The following is a 27,977-nucleotide window of genomic DNA, read 5'->3' on the forward strand; positions in this document are numbered from 1 at the left end:
AGACATAATCAGGAAGACATGCCTATGTAACCTAGGCCTAAGAAGGCAGTAAAGTGTTAACCTACCATTTGGAGACAAAGTCACGGCTGGCATCGAATGCATACTTGGCTCAGCTATGTACTTGAAGTCTACGGGAATGTCCCTGCAAAAGGAAGAAGTATGTGTTTTATGAAGACATGGAGATTATCCAAAGGGCTGCCTCCAGTCAGCTGATTTACTCAGCCACTGAACCATGGAGAGCGTATGGTGGTATCCAAAGGAAGAATGTGCAAAAGCTCAAAAATATTATGAATGCCCACCTAGAGAGCTCCAGCTGTGGAGCCATCTACAGGATAACCTCTGATAGAGTGAATTTACCCAAATCAAATGACCCAGAGTCTAAAGCAGAATCATAATTCCAATTGTTAACAATAAAACTGTAACACAAAGATACTCTATTGCCTCCAGTTTAACTGCAGCTCTTATAAAATTCTTATATAGGTAGCAAGAATAGACTGATATATGCATGTGTCTTATTGTAATGTCTTACTGACTTGAGCTTTGTTTTAACGAGAATATTGCTGCTTTTTCCTTTTTTTTTTTTTTTTTTTTTTTCTTTAAAGGAAAAGAAAACAGGAGTCTCTCTCTCTCTCTCTCGTCTCTCTGACAATGCTCTTTTCCTCCTGGTCTCCCCAAATGGGATGCCAAACAATTCCAAATGTTCACAGCTGAACCGAACTGTGAACTCCTGGGTCTCGATTCCATACAGGACTGTGCCAGTGTATGTTAAGAACATACACTGTCCTGTAGAAAGGCATGCGGACCTAGGGAAAAAAACAAGTACAGTCTAATCCTCACTCTGCAGAACTGTCATTTGGTTTTGACTACATAAACTGAATTACTAACAGGCTGCACATATTCACAGTACTCCTCAAACCCTACCCTAGAAGGCTGGTAAAAAGGGAAGGCATACACACGTCTTTCTCATTAAGCAAAAGAAATCTCCAGCAGAAAATAGATTTGATCAATGTATTCAACAGAAAACACATGCAAAATGTTCTGTAGCAACATTAATTAATACAAAGGGGACGGTTACGACTTCATTGTCTAATTCACACAGTAGAAGAGCTGCTGGGACACTATCAGAGCAGAGAGCGTGGGCGGCTGCCTTGTACTCGCTGACCGAGCCTTGCTGGATGGCAATATGGTCAACATTAGCAAGGTAATTACAATTCTGTTTTATTGTGGAGTAAGTTATTTCCCATCATCTTGTATTAAGTAACATGCACACGGGCAGCAGCCTTCGGCTGGGGCTGCACAGCTAGAAGGCGCGTCCCCTGGGTGGTGGATAGGGGATCCCTCTCTGGAGGGCGCACCGGATAAAATTGAAGAAGGTGCCGCGAACCAACGCAGCCTAAGGGAAGGCCACCCTGACAGAAAAACCACTGGCCCTCCAAGGCATGGGGGTTGGGCAGGAGGCCAACTACCTACTCCCGGAAAAAAAAATAAAAAGTTGCAGAAACGACGAGCATCAACTCGAGATGGAGAAAATCGGTAACGAAGTGAGGAGGAGGAGATGGAACTGGATCGGTCGTGTCTTGAGGAAAAAAACAACAGAAGACTGCGCTGTGGCCCTTGACTCCAGAGCACGCAGCCGCAGACCGATTGAAGTGGAAGAACGATGTTCGCGCCTTGTGTGCCTCCTGGCACTGAGAGAATTCAGATCAGACACGGGCAGCAGGGTGAGAAGCTGTTCTGTTGTCAGGAAGCAACACAAATGCTCCTGTGAGTTAAATGTTAAAATCATTTACCCGTCTTCATAAGAAGGGCAACCCACTTAATACGCTCTGTGGATAAGAGCACGTGCAGGGATAATTGGCTTCCAAACAGGCAGACCTAAGACTACTGTTGGACTGTAAATCTGTAAAGGAATAACAAAAAGTCCACATAATCTCTGAGGCTGACCAACATGACAGCGCAGAAGTACAGCCCCCCCGGGCCCCATCCTTCCCTTTTACATCAATACCCAAACAGCTTCAAACCCCACCGGCCACAGGACACAAGGTCATCGCTGCAGTAAGGCCAGGCCCTGATCAACTCCCAACATCCAACGCTTTCTCAGCCCACCAGTCATCTGGAGTCCTCAATGTCAGGTAAAAGCAATCCCACTGGAAGCCCCATTAAAAAAGTCTCATCGCAGAAGATGCATCTCCAACGCTGAATTGTACTGCAGTAAGGAATTTAAATGCAGCACAGGTTGTCCTGCCTTCCCTCCCTTTACAAATGAAGGCAGGCTCATCTACCGGAATTTATTCAAGGCAGCTCTCCTTTATGTTGAAACCTACCAGACACACTTAGGACAGCTGCAGGATATCCTGCATTAAACTATTAGGCAGAATAAAGAGATACATTTATGTTTCACATTTGCTTCCAGTCAAATTGCTAAATAAGTAATATCAGCCTGCTCCCTTAAAAAAAAAAATCTTAAAACAAAAAGATACCAAGAAAGATGCTGTCATGGTTGCCTGACCTCAAAACTCATAGGATATATTGTTTGTTCAAATTTTTAAATTTAAACATCTTCAAGTCCTTTCCCCGTTTCATAGCATTTCAAAGGCTGAAAAGTTTTAAATATCCGAAGTAGTATCTGCTTGCCAAGATTTAGAAACGTGATACTCTGGGGTTCTGATATAACTTCTTCCCCAAGCAGGAGAGAGAAAAATCCTTTTAAAGAAAGAAGAAGAAAAAAAACCCCAAACCCCGAACCCAACCCAGTCCAGTTTTGGGATCTGCACATCATGAAGAGCTCTCTCAGGAGGCTACAGTATCTCTACCGGGAATGATGGAGAGAAGCTATACCCCTCAGCAGGCCTTTTTACACAGATGACAAGCCTCCTAAGCCTGCCAGGATAATAACTAAGCTACCAAGGTACAGTTCTTGCTTTGCTAGCTGACTTGAAGGTAAAAGGAAATAAAAGCCTCCAAGGTCAATTGCCCAAATCATTTCACTGTTGATCCAAGTAGGATCAGACACATATGAAGCAGACAGACAAAACAACATTTTGCATTTCTAGAAGAAAGAACACAGAATATGATACCCGCCAACTTTAATATCACTGCTGTAACGATACAATCGCATGAAATGCAAAAGCAGACAAATTTTAAAGTACTCCCATTAAGACTCCTAAGGAAACTATTTAATCTGCAAGAGTCTGTCCTATACTTGTAGTCTGAACTTTCAGCAACCAACCAACTGCAATTCAGCGTACAGCACAGTGAAATCCATGCATGGGATGAACTCCTGGGGAAAGGAGATTTAAATTCTCAGGGGAGAAGTTCCTCGCTGTGATGAAGTCTGATGTGACATCCCATTACCAGCTCTGGCCAAGTCAAAGTGTTTACAAAACATACTACAAAATTCCTCTAGACAATTGAAACTAAGCAATTAGACCAGCTTTAATTACTGGCTTTTAAGGCCATACTCAGGTCATAATTACTTCTGCTTTGCTTCTCTAGGATACCAAAGAAATATTGTGCTGAAGAACATATGAAGAAACACACCAAAAGGTGCAGTAACCAAATCACCCTACATTGCAAATAATTTTCCTTACGAACTTCGGAAAAAAAGGATTTGAGATGCAGTATGAAATAATTTGCCATGGAAGTTTTCAAGCTCCAAAAGCTTCTGTACTGAATACATTAACTTAGTTTTAATGCATTGTAAAAATCTGGATATTAAAGTTATAGAAATATGCCTACAGACCAATTAACATATATCACGGCAGGCTGTGGAGAAAGGTTTTCAAGTCATGCCTAGGAAGACAGCATTACATTTGTTTTTTTATAAAGCCCCCAAAATCCCCAACAACTGTATTACAGAATATTGCCTACAGTTGAGTTCCCTATTATCTGAACAAGGGAGCTCTTTCTTCAGCATACAGCAAGCTCAGTAGATATTTTTTTCTTCAGAAGGAAAAAAACTTCTGCTACTGGAACAATCAGGTTGCAATGTTCCCATGCCAGAACCTTTTTGCCTTTCCTGCTCTTCCCCCCAGAGTGACTAAATCCACCCACTTCACTATTTATTTCAGCCATCAACACAAAGCTCACAGAACAAGGGCAATCCAATCTCAAGGAAATAACAGATTTGTGCAAGTGAGATCCTCCTCCCACTCGTCAGAGAGGAGACACTCCTTAGCAGACACGATATTGTGAAGATTTTTCTTTAAGGAGCTCAGTAAATACACGGGGCTAATTATGAAACACCGAACAGAGGCTCTCTTGGAGTGACATATGGTGACAGCATTACATGTCTAGCCTAAGTCTGGGTTCCCAGACTTTGGTCATTACCACCGCTGCTACTGGCAATGATCGCAGCCGGTCACAGACATGCTGAGGGTTTTGCTGGCTGCTTGGGTAACATTCAAATACCACAGATTGGAGTCTCTTGTCTAGGTTTAAAAAAAAAACCAAAACCAACCCAAAAAAACCCTAAAAAACAAAAAGCTAGGAAGGAACTGATTAGTCACAGAGCTGTCAAACTAGTGTCCATATTGTGCAACAGCTTCACATGTGCGAATGGCAAAATGAAATGGATACCTAAAGATGTGGGAGTCATTATTTCAAAAAGAAATTTGAAATCCTAGGGAAATCTTAAAAATCCTAAGCTGAAAATCTTAGTACCTAGAACCTTGTGGTAAACATTTCAGATAGGAGAGATTTGGTTTCTCCCCATATATGTTAAAAATTGGAATCCATTTAAAATGATGGTTTTATGAGTTTTTCTTAGATAGACTTCCACTTTTCTGTCATCTATTGTATTCATAACTGTGGGTATCAATGATTGCAAAAAACCCAGACTACCAGAAAACCAGAAATGAAGCTACACTAAACTAGCTATTTCATACATGGGCCAAATATTATATAATACTCTGCACATCCAAGTTCAAAGCTTTCACAACCAACACACACTAATGTAACAGAGCAGACATTTCTTTAAAAGGTTAATTTAAAAGCTAATACACCCTTGGGGAAAGGAGAGAGAACAGAGATCACTAATAGAGTGCAGTGTGCTTCAGGCTGACAGGGCTGTTCTATGCTTTCTTTGGGGGAGAAGGAAATCTGTGAAGTGTCTCGAGCATTAAGCCAGGATGGGTTGGTTAGTATTCAGCAACATGATAGGAAGCAACTCATTTTAAAGATTAAAATCTCTAGATAAATTATTCTAAAAGATAAAAGATAAATTATTAATAATTAATGCTAAAAATAAATACAGCCCAATACCCATATAAAATCTGCACCAATAAACCAGAGGCCATTTAAGACATTTTACTTTGCATACAGTGATTTAGGTTTTGTAGGCTTTAAAAACAGTTTTCAAATATTGCAGTACAGTAGGGCAGAAAGCTAGGGACAGTAATTCACTATTAGACATTAAGAATGACTTCAAAAACATTGAAAGTATTATAGTAAGATTTTTGGAAGGGATGTTTCCTTTCACTGGACAAAAATTTTTTAAGAACTATGACCCATACTAGACTGCGTGGCAGTATGCAGGCATTTGCAGAGTATACGCCCAACTTCAATAGTTATCAGAAATTAGCAACAACAATAGCTGAGATTGTTCTGGTTCTACTTTATTGTGAAACATTTTAGCTACTGCATATATAATTACATTAAAATTTGTAGAAATTTAAATTCAGCTCTTTCTCAGCTAGGTAGAACTCAGTACACTCCAGTGTCCTATGTGCTATGTATACTTTTGAAAATAAACTCTCTTCTCAGTTTGCTTATAATATACTTCAAGTTAAAATTAAAATTTTTAAACTTACCATTCCCAGACTCTTAAACTCTTGTCATCAGATGTACTCACAAACCTTCTATTTTCATCCACAAACACAATGGTGTTGACAGCTCCCAAATGCCTATCGTATTCCTGCACAATCTCACCACTTCGAATATCCCACTACAAATAAAAAAGTCAGAATAAGACCTTGTTTTTTACTAAATATCACGATTTTTAGAGGAAGAGATATTAAGTAGACATACCTGCACAATTTTCTTATCTGACATTCCTGCAACAAAGAGATTTTGTTTATCTTCGTCAGGATTGAACTTGACACAATAAGGAACCTTCCTGTTTGTGAATCTTGAAATACATTGCCCTGGAACAGACAAGCCATTCATATTGCATCAGATTGGAAGTTCTACGGGCCGATTAGTCCTTTGCAGATATTGACAAAAAACCCATTTATTTTACTTTTACTTTAGTAACAGCAGGAAATACTTGTTTTAAAGCCCTTGAGAGGACTAGAGGGTAGAATTTACCCTGCTCTTTGATTATACTTTCACATGTTTGTATGCACACACCTGTATAAACACACACAAACTGTTCCATACCTTTACTACAGCTTTCCAAACAATATAACTGCTCAGTACTCTGTATGTCATCAGGACATATCAAGCACATCAGGACTAGTCAGGATATCAGAAGCTGACCACTGTCTTTGCACAGCATCACCTCCTTAGGATCAGAGATTTTCTTGACAAGAGACAAACTCAGGCAAGAATTCCTCAATCCTAAGCCTAGAAACGGATAACAGTAATCCAACTGCAAAACAAACCACTGACCTCTTCTCATAGCCTCAGCCATAAATACCCTGATTACATGTTATCCATAACTTACAGGAGCCTGTTTTAATCCGAAAACTCAATACATTTTTCAGGTGTCTAAATAACTGAGTTCAGACTCAAGTCTGGAGAATTTGACTTACACCTTTCTGGCTGTCACCTGTATGACACTAGCGGCACTGCTAACCAAGAAAACTAACATCTTTTTCAAACATGGAAACTTCCTGTCTCAGGAACAGACTTAAGTTTAAAAGAATATTGACAAAATCTATCCTATGACTTTTTAGCTTAAGAAACTATTTGGAGCAGAATGTTAAAGAGCATCTCCTAGACAGTTCTGTGAGAGCATCAGACCTACCCTCCACTCCCTATACCAGCACCTCAATTTCCACCACCTTTTCTTATTTGGAGTGCTCTTCAAGTTCAGGTTAACTGAAAGATCAAGTGAAATAATTCTTCTAAATTAAGCATATCTAGGTCTAAAATGTGTTTTCATTACTTAATTTGATGCCTGTAAGTGTAAATATGCAATTAACTGATTTGGTAAAATTTAGTCTTTTTGCTGAAAATTGTTCTAGCATCAAACTTCTCAAATAAAAAGGTATATGAAATACAGATGTACAGGTAGTGTCAACTGCACCATTACAGATAACAACAAAACATTTAGGAAAAAAAAAAAAAGACTATTTATCCTGTAATGACAGCCTAAACACTGAACTACAAGACGATACTAAGGATAGTTGGAAACAACCTGACCAACTGATAATATATCTTGATATTTACTTTTAATTAAACATAGCGCCAAATAACAGCGTCTACAAACGCAAGCTTACCTGTTTCAGTGTCCCAGAGTTTAAGATAGCGGTCATATGCAGCACTAAGAAACCGAGTGCCAGCATTATTAAAACATATGTCTCGAACAGCTTTACTATGTCCTACAAGATAGAAAAAAAATGTGATGATAAACTTTTACGCATTCATGCTTAGAATTAATGTTTCATTTTAAAATATTATTCAAGTTAAATGCTCCAGTCTTTAACAATGGAAAGAGAACAAGGAAATAGCTTATTGAAGTTCTTCACGAGCACTAGTAAAGAATGATTCAAGTGAGAAAGAAAAAGTACTCCTAAAGAACTATGAGAATAATACCCCAAAACCCCCACACCTCTAAAGCACTGGAGAGAGAAACAACAGCATTGCACAGAACCAACCACTGTGCATCATTCAGAAATTGATAAACAGGCAGAACTTTAAGTACTGTTGGCTTCAAAGATTGTTCTGGTCACAGTTAAGAGCTGCAAGAGAAGTTTGAAACACTGTAATCAATGTCAACATCTAATGAAAAAGAGGAGAGACAAACACTACAGGAGGTACATTTAAAGGAGAAACATTTAAAATTCGAGAACAGGTACAAAATGTGGGAAAAAATAGATCAGAAAATTAAGAATGCTTTCATCTGGTGTTAACCGTGCTACCCCTCAACCCCAATACTTTCAGCTGACCACTGCATCAGACTTGTAGGAGATCTCTTTAGTTAAAATATTGGCACAGTAACTTAAATATAGCAAAATAGCAGGTGAATCTGGTTGATAATAAGGACCTTTTGAGAAAAACAAACTGTTCAGAAAGAGCAGTCTATTGAGAGAGAACCTTTTTTGAGCCTTCATCTTTGCCCCACTGCTGTCATCAGAAATATTAGATGAAAAACAGACTTCTTTGTTGTTACTCAACATATATTCACTCAGTGTTCTAGAAATGTTCCCATTTCAAAAGAAGAATCAGCTGCTTTTGTTCTGCATTCAAGGCTGCTAAGAAGTTTGTATTTTTCTCTCTCTCTCAGCTATCTGCTTTAAAAAGCACCTGTTATATGAACAAAGATGGCACCTAAACCTAAAAAAAACCTCCACGAATTCCCATGCTTTTGCACTAGAAACTCAGCACAGAAGAGACCACCTATTTAAGGTGGGATCATCAGACCATGAGATGCCCTCACTGCATAAATACAGAGGGCTGCCGTTCTCCACATGAACATGGGGCAATTTAATTTCACAATTTTGCCTTTGGAAAGGAGTCTTGCATAAAGTATTGATGACTGCGGTACACTAATGATTTGTTTTAAGGGTTGTAAGGTGTTATACATCAACATTAAATTGCTTGGAATAATGACAAAGGTTCACTAAAAACTTGCACCTTTTTCAATTCTTATTGCCAAGATTATACTGAATACCATTTGCCTTGGATGCCTACAAGTCCTCTCTATGATAAATTACTAAGCTAAACTAAATCATACCCTTTCATGAAGTTGTTTTAAATATACACCAGTTTAAAAAAAGAGACTATTACCAATAAATGTTCGTAGACATCTTCGATCACCATATACTTCCCATAGCTTGGAGAAAAAAAAAAGGGGGGGATGGGGAGAAGAGATGTCAATTGTTAAACAGTAACGATGCTGAAATTAAGTGCAAACATATATGGCAACATCTTTTAAGAAATTAATTACAAACATACGACATCTACTGATTAATCACAACTATCTACCCAGGAACTCACAAGAACGCTCTGTCACCTTTTTGTTAGCAAAACCCCCTTAAAATAACTAAAAAACCCATACCATATTCCAACTTTAAAGCCCTAAGTTTTTGCTAGTAAAAAAAAAAAAAAAAAAAATCAGCTTTCTAATATGATGTGGGCTGTACTGAAATGAGATTAGTTCAAGACCACAAATGCTTCAGGAAAACACTTCAGCAGAAACCTATTGCTAGTTGTAAAACTAGGCTTCACAGAAAATGAATTATTATAATAACAAAGGCAATAACCTGAGGAACTTGCAACCTTCTAAATGCTATTACTAAATGATTAACACTGTTCTAACACCCACAGTCTTGTGTATTATTTCTATCTTTTTTTAAAATTACAGATTCATTGGAACAATCAAGTGAGAAAAAGAAAAGTAACAGACAAAAGGTATTTGGTAGAAGTACCAAGTGTTTAAGTATTCTAAAATGCATTGTCTGTATTCAATGATGATATAAAATATATACATGAAAACAGAAAAATAACTCACCTTAATCTTGCAATCCATAGAGCAAGACAACAGTATATGCCCAGAGAGAGGAAACAATCTAACTGCACTGACACCCTGTAAAGAAGGACATAATTAAACAGCAAGTGGAGCATCTAGATATTTCCTCAGTTCACTTGCTCTCTTTTCTAAGCAAAAAGCTAAACCTTATCTTCATAAAATATACAGATACTGTTATCTTGAAAAGAAATAACCTACTGACATTCCATTTTAGAAACAGCAATGCGCTTTGAACAATTGTTACTGGCAACAGATTGCTTCACTTCAACAGCTGTATATATACACCCTCCTCCAACACTCACACTGTTACTGTGGTAAACACAGCAAAGAAATACAAATTGTGGGTTTGGGCGACCATTTCTGTCTAACAAGCCTTTTCAGGCGAGGCAGGTGAGGAAGTTTTCCACAAAAAGAATTTCTAGCCAGCTCCATTTCTTACTTATACTACCAGTGGCTTCTACCCACTGATCTCAGATTCCCCGGCCACAGCATCTTCCCATCTATCTGTATTTCAGGTACTCCTTGCAGAGGAAGTCCAAAGAACCACCAAATACTCATGGTTTGATGTCCCTTCTTTCCATTTCATGTCATTTACTCCATTCATATTCCATCCAGTTCCCCCCACCCCTGGATGGAACTGGGTGCTTTATCCTCCCTATTATTGTCTACTTATATCCCCCAGCTTTTCTACATTTGTCAGCCCATCTTTCTTTTGCTTCTCTCATCAATATCATTCATCTCCTGTTTGAAGGAAAAAGCTATTTTATGCATCAGTCTGTTCTAATAGGTTAATAGGCAGAGGAGTGACTAGAGCTTTGGGGAGGAGATGTTATTCTGGAAAGCACTGAGAGTTGCAGCTACAAGCTCTTCGAAGCAGCAATCACTGAAGAAGAATTCAGAGCTGTGACTCAACTAAAAAAGGGTAAAAGCTAAAAGTGTTCTCTGTGTCCTGTCTTCCATCTTTCAGATATTATTAAGGTGCTGCTCATTGCAGCACAGCATATTCCCTCAAGCAATACTGAAAATTAGAGACAAAAGAAGTAGCAAATTGACTAGAGGCTCTACAAATCCGATCAGTGAAACACTTTTTTAATACCAAAATTATGTATATAGTTACAGGCTCTGGCACAAGAAGAAACTGTAAACGTTAAGTAGCATCATCAAAGAAAACGCTTAACAAGGCAGACCTCTCAAAGGTAATAGCTGTATTTGGGAATCCTGTAATGCTGATGCATCAGCATTACAAAACCTATGTAACTTTTCATAAGTTTGATATGAAATAGCCCTTAAGTGCTTTTACTATTAAAAAAAAAAAAAGCATTTTCAGGGATCTCTAGAATTAGCTTTACTCTTATTCAAATAGTAGTTTAGGAAATAACTCCAAATCCCACAGAAGTCACTGAATAATATTTGTCCCTTTAAAGGAGGTCAGGAAGTCACTATGTTCACAAAAAAGTATATGCAGGTAAACCACTGCATTTGATCAGGCAAACACCATGTGTGAGCATGTCATGCAAGCAATTACATGCATAATGTGGTAAACACGAAAATATTCCCTCCTTCCATTTATAGTTCAGTTTTATAGAAGTTAGTCAGTTTTACAGAAGTTATAGTTAGTTAGCTTCAGACACAAAGGGGAGTGGGTTTTTATGATGCACACTCACAAACATGACTTCCTACCTTTGTATGTCCAGACCACACGTGAATTTGTTTCTTTGGAAGATAGCACTTCTCAGGTGGCACTGTAGAACGGAGATTAACTCCAACATCTTGAGGGACATGAAGATAAGATCTCCCCTGATAGTCATACATTTCCTTAACTGAAAAGGTAAACACAGAACTCTGAGAATCCAAGAGCCTATATTTTGAGAGGTTATGATCTTCGAAAGGCTCAACAGCCACACACAATTAAGCTTTTTCTCAACACAGCTGCTCTGCTGTGAACTGGGGGGCGGGGTGGAGAGAAGAACCCACTTCATAGGACACAGATGTGGAGTCTTATTTGACATCAGTTGAGCTCAAATTAAGTCATTTCAGCAAAGCCTGCTTGGAATCTGGTCATCTGAACATTAAGACAATCTCCCCCCTACACATATTACTCATTATCAAGCAGCAAGAGAGTTCCTCTGACCTACAAGGGTTTGCTTACACTAACGCTACACAGATTATAATGTGCAACTCTAACCCTGGCATTTGCTTGCAATTCACATTCCTGCCAGCTCTGTGCTGTGTCAGTCACCTCAACAGAATTACAAACCAGAGGAAAAAAAAGATCCATTTGGCCACTGTGAAACAATATTGGTCAGCAGTAGCCAACAGCTGCTCTTTAACTAGATTTAAGAAGTGATTGGACAGTCAGACATGCAGGGATGCATTGTGCACGGAAATGGATATTTCAGAGTAGACTTGTGTTGGATAGCCGTGACACTAAGCCGTGCACTGATTAAATTAATTTCTCAGTTTCTGGGATATTGTTATGGCAGTTTTGGTTGTACAAGTGACCTCCTGCACAGTGTCAATGTTTACACACATCTACAAAATGGCACATTCCTGGGATGTTTGTGTTTGAGAAGACTAAAGTTCACCTTGTAAGGTCTTTCACTGTGAAACTTCAGGTAGAGGCCATGAAAAGTTGGATACAAAATAATTATTCTGTAGGAGGCTCAATGGTTAAAATTTCAGGTTTGTTATGCTTGTCACTATTCAATAAATATTGTCATGATCTACTACATATAAACAGAATGAAGTACTAATGTCAGCAACGCATATCTCATAGCCACTTGTTCTATAATGCATATAAGAAAGGATGTTCCAGCTTGTGCCTGTGAGCCTGGCTGTAGAAAGTGGTAAACAAAACGAGACTTGGTTTACCTAACTACCTGTGCCAAGTAATATAAGGCAGGACTGTTTTGCATGCAGAGAGTTGAAATAACAGTTTCCAAAAATCACTTACTTTTACTTACTTAGCAAACCATTTTCTTTGAGGTATCACATGCTATAGCCTTCTATAGGGTAATTATTTGATACACAATTATTCATAGTATGACAGCAAGAACATTTACATTAAGAACTGAGGAAGTCTAAAGTCCAAGTGATTTTCTAAATTGCATGTAAGCCATAACTCAAAGCACTACCTGCTGATGAAAGTACTGACACATAAAACGGCAGTAATTCTGAAGCTGAAACTAAGCCAAACTCATAACTTTAAAATGTTTGCTCTGAAAAATAGAAAAGGGATATGTGCATCTAGTACCATTAAAAATAAATAAATAAAACCAGTACCCTGAAAGATGACATTTCCACGCTGCTCTTCACAGTATGAACAGGAATTAGTCCAAGTTTATCTCTTTCCCTGTCCTTTATGCTTATGCATGTGAGCGCTATTATCTCCAATACAGAAACATCAAGGTGCCTCAGCAAAACTGCTGAGGCTGTCTGCCATCCTTACTAATTAACACAGCAGGCAAGAAAACACAGTGAGCAAGAAAATGAGAACAGGCAGGAAGATGCCATTACCATGTAATATAGTCTTCTCCTCTCCAGGTTTATCATCTTCTAGTTTTCCTCTCTTCTGCCTCTTAGCTGTTATTTCATCCAACTCTTTCTGTTCTTCCTGGAAAAATAAACCATGATCTTGACTTTTAAAAATTCAACATTCAGAATCACAGAACAAAATCCAGAACTGTGCTACTGTTTACTTACTATTAATAATACATTTATTTGCTAAATGAGATTAGAAATACTTCTAAGCATCAATAAAGATAATACCTTTTTCAAAACCAGAATAATTTAAAAAAAGCTATGTACACTGAAAAGAATGAAATACTATCATTTTATTCATAGACCACAGTTAAGCATCACTGACTGAAGAAGGATGTTTGTTGGTTGGAGAGGGTTTTTTATGGGGCGGAATTGTTTTTCTATTTTTTTTTCTTTTGTTTTTTAAAGAAGTTTTACTTTCAGTTCTTTTCAAGCTGCTTCTGTTTATAAACATCTTTTAATCAGACTCTACACACTACACACAAATACCATTAATCTTATTTCCAAACAGCCTTGCAAATAATTGAATGCAGAATATCCAAAACACCTTATTTGGACATACCACCTGACATGTTTCTATCACCCTAAAGCATAGCATGGATCTTCTGCTTGGAAAAAGCTACCAGTGCACCTGGATCTCTGTTAAAACCACTGCAACGTATTAACAATTTGTATCTATTGTGTTAAAGTAGGACTTACTTCTGATGGTTTAGCTACTTCTTTTTCATCAATATACTTTGCCCATGGTCCCAGAAAACCATCAATATTAGATGCATCATTCTCCTTGAATTTCTTCCTTTTTTCGATTTTCCTTTGTCCCGTTTCAAACACTGTTAAACCTGAAGAAAGAAACAATGCACTGCCTAGCTGCTAACACAGAATATAACATCATAGGTCACATCACAGCCAGTTTAAAAGAAAAAAAAAAAACCACAAACAAAAAACCCCCAAAAAACAAACACAAAACATCACCACTCCTTCCAATACACACAGCAAAATGGAAAAAGCATTTCAGCAAAATTGGCCAAAGCATTGCTAACTTTTCTAACTATGAACACTGCTAACTATGTACAATAACAGAAGAACCACTTAAACTGTGCATCATGGTTTGTTAGATTATTTAACCATGCATGTACCCATGCATTTTTAACAATAAGTCTGTAGACTGTAGGAATACATAAATTTTCATACTTCAATTAGTGCAGTGTTTGAAAGAGTAGAGTCCTAACAATTGGCTTCTGATACCCCCTCACCTCTCTGTTTCTTAAAAAAAAAACCCCAAACCAAAATAAGACAAATCTTCCAAAACCCCAACCACAACTGTGTATTTCAAAGTAGTAAAAAGTCATAGAATCACAGAATGGTTTGGGATGGAAGGGAGCTTTAAAGGTCATCCGGTCCAACCCTCCTGCACTGAGCAGCAACATCTTCAACTAGATCAAGTTGCTCAGAGCCCCATCCACCCTGACCTTGAATGTTTCCAGGGATGGGGCATCTACAACCTCTCTGGGCAACCTGTTCCAGTGTTTCACCACCCTCGTCCTAAGAAATTTCTTCCTTAGATCTAGTTTGAATCTACCATCTTTTAGTTTAAAACCATTACCCCTTGTCCTATCCCTACAAGCACTATTAAATAGTCTGTCCCCATTGACACAGTCATCTACCTCCAACCACTGTCTTGTTCTTTCATATAAGTGCTAGCTTTTCACAAATGCTATGCCCTCAGAATTCCATTTGTCAAAACCATTAAATAATATAGATATGGGAGGGAAAAAAAATTAAAGGTAAAAGATGTTAAAGTAATGACTTAAAAGTTTCTCAAAAGGTTGTATATACAATTATGTGCAATTTTCAGACAATGTTTTCCTACAGCATCAGTAATACTCATCTAATGCAAAGGAGCCAAAAAGAGCTTTTTATAAGGAAGGGGAAATAGGCAATGTAAAAATTAAAGTAATGATCATATGAAGGAATCGTACATTAATGAAGAGTTTTCTTAAATTACTAAAATTCCGTTAGGAAAAGGTTCTTTTTTTTATTTTTGGAATGATTTAATCTTAGCCATTTCTGTCTAATGTCTGTAGCTGCTATACCAAAATAAGTCTATTTTTCTTTATCTTACTTTGGAAGGAAAGAGTGAAATAACCTTGGATATATTCTGTGGAAGAGGACAAAGAAATAAAGAACCTTTGTATACACATGTGAATAACATGTTAGAAAAAGACATGCAAGGGAAAGCATTACTGTGAAGTTTACACAGGTACAATTTTCCAATGCAAATAAGTCACTTTGATACAAGATATTTAACACCCAAAGTATTAATTACAAACCCCAGGCCTCTGGTAGTCAATCCTCCCAGTAGCACGCTATGCCTTTACCGTTTGGCAACCTTCCAATCGTTTTTCTTTTCCAAATAACGCAAACAGCTTAACTCTGCTAAGCAGAGATAACATGCAATTCCCAACAGAATGATCAGTTTGCTACTGAGTAGCACAGTTAAGGTGATTAGTCCAACATACAAGTATCCTGATGCAGACATATGACAATTTTAGCTAAGACAGAATTTAAGAGGACCAAAAAGCTCTGTTTCAAATATACAGATCAATTCTTTTCATGTAATGGCACATGCTAGGTTCCAATTACAAATCCTAATTTGAAATTTGACGTAATGATAGCCTGAAATATTTGCTACTTTGGGAAAACAAAGCCCCCCAATCTCTTTCTTCCCTCTTCACATTACAATTGCAACACATCTTCATTTATTGTGTCTTTGGACATGGGTAAGTCTCTCATAATTCCTTCCTTTGCTGATACCTATTCCATCTCTTAGTGAAGAAGAAACAGAAACAGTCATCAGTTGCAAGTCATTTATATGAGATTCTGAATTATTTACCTTGATTTTTTTCAGCTTCTTCTACAGAACCAATATATTTGGTAGCAACTTCGGGGTTATCTATAGAGGGATCTAATGCATAACCTAGAACAAGAGGAGAAGTAAAATACTGTTATTTCAAGCTTTTTAGTTTTGTACAACTTTTATTACTCCCCCTCTGCCCCCATGAATTTTTTTCCCTGTTGGCTCTCAAGGACCTAGGGATGAGGAAGGGTTGATACTTTGAAATCCAATCCACTTTTCACTTGGCTTGAGTATTAAGATTACAATGAAGTATTACCATGAGGCCCTTGAGTATGCATTGCTGCCAGAATGTTTAAATTTGCACAAGATAGAGAAGCAAATAAATATCATAGGCAAGAGTTCACATAAGACACAAAGGGAGGGTAGTCACAGGAAGCAAAGGCACAGAATCTTTCTAGTGGGAAAGGCCCAATCTTTCTGTTGGGTCCCTGGCCCAACACCCTGCCCCAAGTGAGTTCAACACTGAATTCAGACCAGTTTGCTGTAATGCAAACATTAGATTTTGAAATGCCATATCAACCTCTTCTTCTTGTAACATGGCATAAGGAAAAGACAAGCTCAAAATCTTATGTCAGTGACATGTGATTTTAAACAGATGCTGCTTTAGTTCAGGGCACTGTTCCTTGGTTTGTGAAACCAGTAAGTCACACTGAAACCAGCCCGTTGCTGCTGCACACAGAGAGCCCTCCGGCTTCAGCAGCAGCCCCTTGGCCCCACAGCCCCCTGCCCTGCCCGCTGCCTCTGCTGGGTCAAAGAGAGTGCTACTCAGCTCTGGCAGTCCTGGGGATGGCGGCAGCTGGGAGGAAGAGGCCAGAGGTGGGGAAAAAATGAAAGCAAATGAAGCTTTCTAGGCCTTTGTGCATATTCTGTCTCCTCCAGCAGAAATTATTTCATGCTCCTCCTGCCAGAGTTGGGAAAGCTTGTTCCTTCAACTTGAAAGCAGTTGCTTTAACTAACGTGGATGGTATCAGAAGCAGCAGCAATGGCCTTTAATTTTTTAAAGAATTAAGTATTCACATCTTCATTTCCTGATTACAGCTATTGAGCCTCATTAAAAAAAAAAAAAAAACAAAACACAACAAAAAACCGCTGCATTTACTCTTATAAATAATTTATAAAATGTATCAGCATTTCATAGATATTCAGGATATTTACAATTTTTGATATGGAGGTTCTCATTTTAATACTCATATCTTACAGTTTTTCTCCATTTCTCCTGAAGTGGATAGCATGATCTTATGAGAATAAGCTAGACAAATAAATTAATCTAGGTTCCAAGGAACAGGTGCACTGAAGAGTTACTGACCACCATGGATTTTTTTTGGGAAAGACTGCACCCTGGTGGACATATCACCAATTTTTATTAAATATTATTCAAGTGACAAAATGTCCCTTGAGGACCCAGTGAGAATTTCTCCAGATCAGGAAGAAATAAAAAGGCAAAAAAAAAAAAAAAAAAAAGGCAATGAAGATATTAAACCACCAATAAAAGTAATCACACACACAAAATCAAAGAAATCCTACAGCATACAATCTAATTCTTGTATTTTTGTTGCTTCACGGAGACAGTCATGAACAGTGGGAGATTATCCAGTCCACCCCAGAGACCAATGGCCCATAAAAGCACTTGGGTGCATACAAGTTGAGAACCTATCAACATCATCCCAATAGCCAAAGGAGATCATCTCTCCAGCCATTTCTTAGAAAGACTACTGTCCTAGAAGACGGTTCAGTTAATTTCTTTTTGGATGCTGGAAAAAATTAATATTATTGAAATTAGTAGAAGAGCCATTCCAAGAACACAGCACGTGTTCCCCTACAAACAGAGCTATCCACCTGCAGACCAACTCGCAAGCTTCAGACCTGGTAAGACCCAGTTCTGGAACAACATATGCCCAGATGCTCCATGAGTACGATATAGGGAGAGAAATATATACCGATGCCCTCTTATGAAATATAAATTCCCACTATACCTAAACCAAACAACAAAAAAATTATTCTAGACTATTATTAGGATTTACTTCCATGGATAACCCAACTGAGCAGATGCTGTAATTAGACTTTTGCTAATTTAACTGCCTGCTTTTATTAAGCCACTATTTCAATGAGTTCTTTTCCATGCTATAAGGTTTCTGTTAACAGCAGAGAGATATTACTTTGGATTTATGTCAAAATCAATACAGTGGTTTCCTTGTCCTCCAACTGTATTGACACAGTCTCTGGGACTCTATTTGCTCGGTACTTGTAAAAGAGGGACAGTATTCTAATGAATAGGGCCCCTGGGCCAAGCACAGCTTCCCGTGGAAGCAGAGACTTCTCATAGCTGGGTTGAATTTGGTCCAGCAGCATTCTCATAGAAAAGCTCTGAACAATTTCTACTTTCTAGTGGATATGTGAAAGAGAATCTTTTCTTTCTGGCTGGGACTCCTAAATGCAGCTGCAAAAGACAGCTTGCTTTTATCCTACTCAGCTGGTACACCATATAATGTGCCCTGACTTCTACATCTCCTTCAGTTTTACTTAGGAGGTAGATATTTCATGCCACGTTTTAGCAAGGAAAGGTACAATTCCACCTACATCCATAATTTCAGTGCACCTGAAAATGGTTGGTTAAATAATCAGACTTTGATGTGCATTCCAGAAAGACAGCTAATTAAAGTATGTTTACGCCGTACTGTGCAATGCAGCATACAGAGACCCAAGGTAGCTCAGGTACGTGGAAAAATACAGCTGGACTAACCCATACTGACTGCATTGGCCTCTCCACAGAATCAAAGTAATCAGAGAATAAAGTGCCTACAATTTTAAGAGGTAATTGTGACTGTAGGTGTTGCATGTAACATGAGTAGATGAAAAAAAAAATCAGAAGTGTTATTTCCAAGTCAGAGTCATTTTAAGCTCTTAAAATATCAGTCTTACTGATTAAGTAATCCTGTTATAACCAAGTTACTGAATACTCATAAGGAGCTTTGAGATTCATGGACAGAAGACTGTTTCTTATTAAATAAAATACTAAATGCTGCATGAATGAAGCAGTCCACTTCTAGGATGAGTACTGATGCTGAAAAAAGCTATGAAATAATTCTTTTACCATATTCATGAACAGTTTGTGTGCAGCATATAGAAAATAATCCGTAATTCTGATTCACACTGAAAATTTATATATGGCCACATTATCAAGGAGACTATATTGCCCCTTTTAAAAAAAAAAAAAAAAAAACAAACAACCAAACAAACAAAAACACGACTGCTCAAAAGGGAATTTTCAAGAAAGAGACTGCTTCTGCTGAGGGTACAGATACAGAAGAAAAAACAAGTGCTTGTATTTTAGGACTTCCTAGTCTTTTTAGCCATGCTCCAAGGACTACAACATTGGAAAAATAATGCTAGTTAAGCTTTTGGCCATTTTCATCATAATGGCTTGTGAAGAGAAATTTGTTTTTCTAGAAATAAAGCCTTCTATTTAATAGCTGAAATTATGTAAGAAGATTGCCTTACATCAATGGATTCAAAATAGCGTAGATTACCTACGACTGCAGATGCAGAACTGGTTACCAATTACAAAAAGGTCAGACTCTTACAGAGTAATTATTAATGGCTTTCCATCAAACTGGGAGAGGATCTTAAACAAGATTATAAAATGGCCTGCCTGGACTATTTTATTCAATATTTTTATGGATTATGCCATCAGCAAAGGATCACATAGCTGTAAAACCTGCAGCTGACAAGTGTGAAATATTTCACTTCAGCAAAGAGATGCTAAATGACAAATAGAAAAAAAAAAAAAAATTGATTAGGTTCAGGGGAAAAAAAAATACAGGTTGCAAGGGTAGTGGTGTTGATACACTTAACAAGTCTATCTGACACCAATGAGAAAAAAAAAAAAGAAAAAAGAAATCTGAGATTTATTGCAAAGGAAAAACTATGTAAAATGTGGAACAGTGCTGGCAAGGCCAGGCCTAATGTAGATTGGTGTGCCCAGTTTTAAGCAATGTATTTGAAAGAAAAATTTAGATAAAAATTGAGAGTAACAAGAATGATACAACGTTGGGGGTGGGCGAAAGGCCTAGAAAAGACTGAAGAAACATGCTTGTCTGTCTAAAGAGAGATGAAGGAAAGAAGGCGAAAAACTGATCGACCCAAAGGTAGTTTCAATATGCAAAACGTTAGAGACAACAACGACCCATGGCTTGATAGGGCTGCTGAAGGCAACATGAGGAATAGTTTAAATTTGCAGCACAGAAGGTTCAGGGTGGTATCAAGAAAATCTCAACTATTACATTCGTGAAAAAACTGCAACTACAATATTTATATAGATTTTAAAACCACACAAAATAGTATAAAAATAGAAATGACCTTGAAGCAATTCTGACTCAAGAGATCTGACTAGATTACTGTTTTCAAGCTGTTGTCTGTGGATACAGGACCTGAATATCCCCTGACAGTAGAAAAGTGACTCACTTAAGCTATGGTATTTTTGAATTTGTATAAAATACATTCTGGAAGGGCAGCTCCTTCTCAAGAGGTTGTTTACTGCAAAGAGAAGCTGCAGATCTTAACCCTGATGTGGAGAACATCTCCAGTGCCTGTGTCAACTTCACCTCTCCAAACTCCTGGAATGAAGGGAACCTGAGATGGGTAGGTCTCATCTAGATTTAAAGGTTGTTGGCACTGAGAAGGTTCAGAGAGTGCTTTTTGATGAAATAGTTGGGGATAGCCAATAGTTAAAGAAAAATAAGCAATTTGGAATGACACGCGATCTTAAAAAAGCCATATCCTTAAGCAAAAGGTAGCACAGAAATCTGAAATCTCAGATAACAAGGATAGCAATAAGCACACAATCCTATTTAAATGGAAAACCCAAGCATGCACACAAAACGTCAGAGGCTAAAAATAATACACAGTGAAACTGGAATATCTTTTTTTAAATTCATAAACTAACACAATTGGTAGGACAATACTGACATAATTGGATAGAATACACTCTTTACCAGGTAGAAAGAACACAGAAGTAAGATGGTCATACCAGTGGGGAAAAACATGCTATATGCTACAGAAAGCTTAAAGACAAATCAGATTAACAAGTTAATAGCGTTAACAAGCACTAAAGGATCCTTTGGATTGAAATTCCAGATTTAAGTAGTGGTGAGTGCAGTTGCCAGGACTCCCCTTACTGACCGTTCAGCCAGAAGATGCAATAACCATGAAATGGTAACAGAGGTTAAACAGGTGCTAGGGAAAGAAGCACAGTAATAATGACATATTTTAGTCACCTCCTTGTAATATGCTGTGCAAATCTCACACCAAGATGTGATGAAAACAGCATTTTTACACAATGTACTTGTACCATGAAGCAGTCATGTTAGAGACTCACACAAAAAAAAGCCAATTGAACAGTGCAGGAAACTTCATTTTAAGACATTTTTTCTAAGGATACACATTTTAACAATGACCATAATGCATTATAAATCAACATTGTTGAGGAAGCAAAGAAAGCCGTAAAAACATTTACTGCAATTATCTCAATCTCAAAACAGGAGGGCTATATTAAGTAAAGAAGATTTTAAAAAGGAGCATAAAGTGAGCACCAAAGGGTAAAGCCTTTTCCAAATGCAGGGACACTTCAAAGACACCATGTAGGAGAAAAAGAACTAATGCCTGCCAGCTATTAAAAGAAGACTTTAAAGAGACCAGAAGGAAATGAGCACAGCTGAACAGTATGTGAAGAGAAACTATTAGAAATAAGGAACTATTCTTCAAAGAGCTGAAGTTGCATCCAAATGCAAAAACTACAAAGAACCAAACTCTAGCAGACAAAGTAAACACTACAGTAAGGCAGCTCCCCCTCCGCCCCCCAAGCAAGGAGCAAACCACGTAAGGTATAAAAACTAACACTTGTCCTTTGTCAAAAACTGGAGGGACAGAAAGCATACCAGACAGCATGTAGGCCAACAACTGATCAAGGAATGAAAAGAGAGCATCAATGAGTTTTTTTTTAACACATGTTCATTATGGAGGAGCTTAGGTAGGCTCCTGTGCCAGAACCTTTCTTTATGGGTAACATGACAACATATCTACCTCAAAGTGAAATGTCAGGAGACTAAAGAGTCAAATAAAGAGTAACAAAACACCAGGACCAGATGGTAGTCATCCAAGAGATCTAAAGCCGAACCACAGCGCAAAAACTCTTGCCTAATATTGCCTCAATATGACAGAAATGGAACGTATCAAATACGATGCCAACTTTCAAAAGATGCTTCAGAGGAGATCTGGGGAACTACAGGTCAGCCAGCCAGACATTTGTATGGCTGGAAGTTTCAAGCAGTAGAAACTATAATAAAGAAAACAACGAGTAGGCACTTGGATGAGCATTATATATTGCAGCAGAGCAGACAACACAGCTTCCTGTACAGGTAAATTACAATGACAAAACCTCCAGAATATTTCTGAGGTGACAAGCATGTGAATGAGCAAAGCTTCATTGATGTTGGATACCTTTACGAAACAGATAACAGGGTGCCTCAAAGACACTTTAAAAAACCCATAGATCTTTACATGGTCAATTGATTAAAAGTTATTAAAACACTGGCAAGAATAAACGATCAGTTTCCACAGCACAGGAAAGTTGCTAGCAGATCCATGCTCAGGCCCATGCTGTTCAACATACTGATAAATGATCTGGAAAAAGGGAGCAAGTAGCTTTTACAAAGTTAGTCAAAGTCGTAGGGAAAAATGCAATGTTAAGAATTCTTAGAAACTGAAGGGAAAAAGTCTCTCACTTTATTAAGACACAGAAAAAATTCATGGTGAGATTACATGTTAAATGCTGTGCACAGATTTGCTGTTCATCTCAGGACCGATAGAGGGGAAGCAGCAGAGACATAGAAGAGAAACAAGCACAGCCAGGGGCATGGAAAGGCTGCAACAGAGGAACACAAAACATTGACCAGATCTTTTCAGGTGGAAAAAAAGCAGACTGAAACGAAGTTATGGCCAAGATCTATAAAATAAGGAATGACACAGAAATGGTGAATAAGAAATGACTGCTCATTGTGTCTTCCAACACAAGAGACATGGGGATATCAACTCAAACTAGAAGGCTGTTAAGTTCCACAAGTTCAAAACAGAGATACTTCCTCACACGAGGTGCTGGTAAGCTGCAGAACTGCCTGCAATAGGTTACTATGTACACAGAAAAATGATATGGGTTCAAGAAGCAGCTGGACAAATTTGTCAAAAAAACAAAATCCGAACAAAACCAACAAATTCACTGAAAATTAATAGAGACATTGCCCTTGGTTGAGAGACTGCATATTTAAAAAAAGTATTCAGAGGTATCGCTATTCGCTTGCTTCTTTCTTCTACTCCTCTCTAGGTACTCATTGCAGCCCACCTGTCTAACAGGATAAAAGGCTGCAAGGACCCTCAGCCAACGACAGCATGGATGTTCTCAGCTATCCAACCATCACAGGGAAAAAGTACTTTCAGCAGTAAATATTTACTGCAAGAGAAGTAGATGAGAAAGACTGCCAAAAAATACTTGGGTTTCGTCAATATATACATTTCTCACTTAATATGTATTAACTTTCAAGACGATATACAAATTTTTTTGGTTGTGGTGTTTTGTTTTTTTTTTTTGAAAGACTTTACTGCAGTTGAGCTGTTTTGGATACAAGACAGAGGATGGCAAATGAGATCATGTACCACACTCATCCTTCATTTATAGTCACTGCTTATCTACACGCTAGCCATTGCAGATTTGTTTGAGACCACCTGCCTTAGCACAATGGTGCTAAACAGCCTAACAGAGGCCAGAGGTCTCAAGATCTGCACCTTTTAATTAAGAGGTTTACTCTCTGTTCTTCCAATATGTTACAACTTAAGTCATTAAAAACATGTATGACTTAGATTTATGCCTAGCAATTATACTTGCATTTTTATACTTGGACTTTTCTGAGAAGATATTTATTACCTCCTTCCAAATGGAAAAGAGAATATTGAATTTTTTAATAGACAACTTTTTGACAACTTAGAGGAGTGCTGGTTTTAACAGACCTTCTAGTGAGCCAGGATATCATGCTCATTTATCGCATCTTCTAGCTTGAACTTCAGCTTCTCAGCGCTTGTTCTTGCAGTTTAAATTGCCTGTCTCAGCCTTTTCATAGCTCCATTTTCACCGTACCCAGATCATTATCTATTGAATATTTCTAGAAAGCTGAATATGATAGTTGCACAGTTGCCAATGTTATCAGTCTTAAAAATATATTTTTAGACTCTCTTGTAATACAGCTTTCAAGGCAGTTGCTGTACACTGATGATATAAAGCAATAGCAGGAGCTTTGAGTAGACTTACTAGTTCCATCCTCTCCCAAACGAAACTTCACAAACAAAAAAAACCCCAAACCAAACACTATATGCCTACAGACCCTTTTTTCCCCAATGCCTACTTTACACGCACACACACACAAATGCACAATGCACACAATGCAACATTTAATTTCATAGAACAAAATCTAATCCGTCTATTCAGATCCTGAATAGGCTCCTACATGCATTGTCTGTCAAGTTCTAACATCAGAATTGCAGTCAAGTAAGTTAGAGTTATGCTATGGAACTAGACATCCATTTCTTAATATTGGCATTTTGCTTATATTCCACATCCTAACAACTCAATGAAAAGTACCTATTTGCTAAAATTGTGTAAAAGAAAAAAACCTGTCTTAAATATATTTCAAGTTTTAAAATTTACAAGAAAACCTCTAATAAAACCCAAATACGAAGAGAAACTGAGAATGTTATAGTCTCTGATTTTAGGTAATTTTTTCTTCCAGGTTTCACTGTAATACATGGCTCCCACAGATGTTAGCAATAAAGTCCTAATCTTGTCCATCACAGAACGCAGTAAGTGAATTCATGCATGCATAAAGCCCTAATCAATTTAAGGGGACTCGTCTGTAGGGAGGTGATTTTGAGGCACAACAGCTTGCAAGGAGTAGTATTTTGAATGTAAATACGAATAAAGAAAGATGCAAGTCTGTCGTGCAAAATGTTGAGTGTTGTGACACTAAGTTTACACAGGAAGTATCAGAACTTGCCTAATAGACTGAATTTGAAGAATATAAAGTGATACTTAATCTGAAAACAAAGATTCATATTTGCAAGACAAGCATTTGCAGTCCAGTTTAAAACAGAAGTGAAAGCTTACAATGGAACACAGAAGAAAAATTAACCACTGTTATATGTAAATACATGGCAGTTCTGTTCTTTCAAACGTGTCCAAAAGAATGCTTAGAATCCATAGTCTTTCCATGTTTTCCCTATTAAAAAAATCCATTTCTCTTACAATCCATAAAAAGTCTATTTGAAACTCAAGCCTCTCCAAAACTCAAATGTTTTATTTTTCAAATGCAACTATTTACAAGTGAAAAGGTTCTTCCCGATAAGAAAGCAGCAACTATAATGAGCACCAATATAGAGTTCTTTGGGTCTGTCTTTGCTAAGAATATTCCCACTTTTTTCAATTCCTGTTCATTCAGCTTGTATCTACGGGCAACCACTCCGAAGAACATGACAACTCAGTAAGGCTTCCTTTTGGTTTTGAGAGCTACCTTTAGTTAGAATTACATGAAAGAATCTATTTGCATAACAGATCTACAGTTATTTGTCATATTAAAAGTGTGAAATTTTGATTTGTGTTTTTTACACTGATGCAACTAATGGAAGGATTAATTAGGAGGGGTTTGGTAGGAGGTCTACACTTGATTACGGTTTCAAGGGAATTACAAAATCAGATTTCCCAAATAAATACTATGATCTCCAGCTGTATGGATTTGCATTCAAAGACCATTCCCCATTTTAGTAAGTCTGTTAAAAAGCAATTTACAGAACTTGCAGTCCTATTAACTGTTCTATAGAGAACAATTTCTTTTGTCCAACCTGGGCATAATAAAGGTGGAGGTGAATTCCACTGTTAAGGACTTACCATAGGTTGCAAATGTTCTTCTTTGTTGTTCAAACATGAAATCATTGATGTGAGCTGGTTCTGCATATCCAGAAAGCATATTTCTAGGTGCAGCCATTTGTTGAGTCCTAAATGGGTTTTCTGGTCCAAACTACATCAACAATGTTAAAAGAAAGTATATCAGAATTACTAATTTCTTATTTATGAGTATGTACTTTTTCAGGAAAAATACAGGAAAAAAAAAAAGACTTGTCTTTCAAAAACTGTAATGCAAAATCACTTCAACTTTATATTTCTTTATGACTACTGAATAAGCTGCTTAGTCTGTTATTTTTACACAGTAATTGCTTACACAGTTCCTTTGAACAGCTCGTTTCATGACCGAACCTTCTAGCCTGTATTACTGGTACAGAAGGCAAACCAATATCAACTAGTCAACACAAAACACTACCATTCAGTATGTGATCAGGACAAGCATTCAGAAGACAAAACCACAGCATACTGTCCCTTGTAAGGGGACGACATCAAGAAAGAGATATCAGGTTCTACTAAACTCATGTACTTAATGCAAAAATTACACCGCCAAGAATACTTTCGTGCATTTAAAAAGCAACTAGGGACTTGATATATTATTCCAGGAAATACACTTATGAAACTCTGCCTTGCTTTTCTTCTTGCAGGATGACAACCATACCATGGTTAGGGAAAATAAGAGTTAATACAAAAAAATGCAATACACTGAGACTAATATCAAACTAAATTTAATTGTAACTCCTATGCTCGTCAGCCATATTTGCAGACACCTGAGTCTGTCCCACATTAGGCTTCCCTAACTAAAACACTTGCACAAAGTAACATTGTAATAAGTATAAATCAGTATTTTTGCTCACACTTCATGGCTTTGCTATGTTGCAAAATGAAAGTCTGCTATGAAAAGGCCAATTTATGTGGTTCTACAAAAGGTTTTCTAAACATAAAGCATAACTAATGTAGAAATTTCAGTTTGATGCAACCTTTGTCTACCTAGAATGCTAACCCCTGGTCTAACAGAAGACAAACTGTACAAAGAAGTTCAATACTGAAAAAAGTTAAATGCCCGAACAGCTATTTTTATCTTTCAGATAGCCTGTCGGTTATAATAAAATAGAAAGTGGTTCACATGGCACCAGGCAGTTCACATTCAGCCTAAAATGGTTTTTCACTATACACATTTAGCATAGCTTAAGTTACTAAAATACTTAACACTGATGTGAATAGTTATACTGAAAATACTTGGATTTTAATTTTAAATCCTCCTCTTAAAAACCATATATCCACAAGACTTACAACCATTCATTTTGCTCTAAGTAACATAATGAGTAAATAGCAAAAACGTGAAAATAGTAAGAGACTACTTTAATGCAGTTCATGTTTTACTCAACATCTTTATAATGCTGTTTTCCTAGCTTGACTTTTAATTTCCATAGCTGTAATTCTGATAAACACTTTAAAGATTCTTCTTGGAAAAGCTTTGTGCAGAATATTAAAATTCAAGCATTAAAAATACCAACACATCTGTGTAGAATCTTTTTTTAATTTGCCCAAACTAGATTCCAAAATACAGCAAGTATTCAAAGAAGATATGTCTTATATGAATTTCACACGAGATTTATAGAACCTCTGCCCTTTAAGCCAAAGGCATTTCTGCTCTAAAGATCAATATTGTTTCTTACCTCAGGTGCAAACATGGTATCATAAGTGGGATTGTATTGAACTTCCTTGATAGCAGGATCAAGGTGGACTCCTGTTTCCACATCTTCCTGAAATAAAACAGACATATTAATAAACCATTTTTCACATAAAGACTTTTAAATGCATGACATTAC

General features: G+C 37.4%; 1 protein-coding gene across 4 annotated transcripts in view; it reads right to left on the reverse strand.

The window, feature by feature from the left end:
• Window positions 1–27,977, reverse strand: part of CDC40 (cell division cycle 40) — a 42,910-nt gene that overhangs the window by 4,268 nt on the left and 10,665 nt on the right. For all 4 annotated transcript variants that reach the window (XM_082307252.1, XM_082307251.1, XM_082307254.1 and 1 more), the window contains exons 2-13: window positions 27,825–27,911; window positions 26,134–26,263; window positions 16,128–16,211; window positions 13,934–14,073; window positions 13,211–13,307; window positions 11,375–11,514; window positions 9,677–9,751; window positions 8,953–8,998; window positions 7,443–7,544; window positions 6,028–6,143; window positions 5,811–5,944; window positions 66–142 (exon numbers count right to left, since the gene is read on the reverse strand). In XM_082307252.1, coding sequence (XP_082163378.1) covers window positions 66–142; window positions 5,811–5,944; window positions 6,028–6,143; window positions 7,443–7,544; window positions 8,953–8,998; window positions 9,677–9,751; window positions 11,375–11,514; window positions 13,211–13,307; window positions 13,934–14,073; window positions 16,128–16,211; window positions 26,134–26,263; window positions 27,825–27,911 — 1,228 coding nt within the window. The remainder of the gene's footprint in view (window positions 1–65; window positions 143–5,810; window positions 5,945–6,027; window positions 6,144–7,442; window positions 7,545–8,952; window positions 8,999–9,676; window positions 9,752–11,374; window positions 11,515–13,210; window positions 13,308–13,933; window positions 14,074–16,127; window positions 16,212–26,133; window positions 26,264–27,824; window positions 27,912–27,977) is intronic.

Source organism: Platalea leucorodia (assembly GCF_965183815.1).
Source record: "Platalea leucorodia genome assembly, chromosome: 3".
In the NCBI taxonomy this organism is placed as follows: Eukaryota; Metazoa; Chordata; class Aves; order Pelecaniformes; family Threskiornithidae; genus Platalea; species Platalea leucorodia.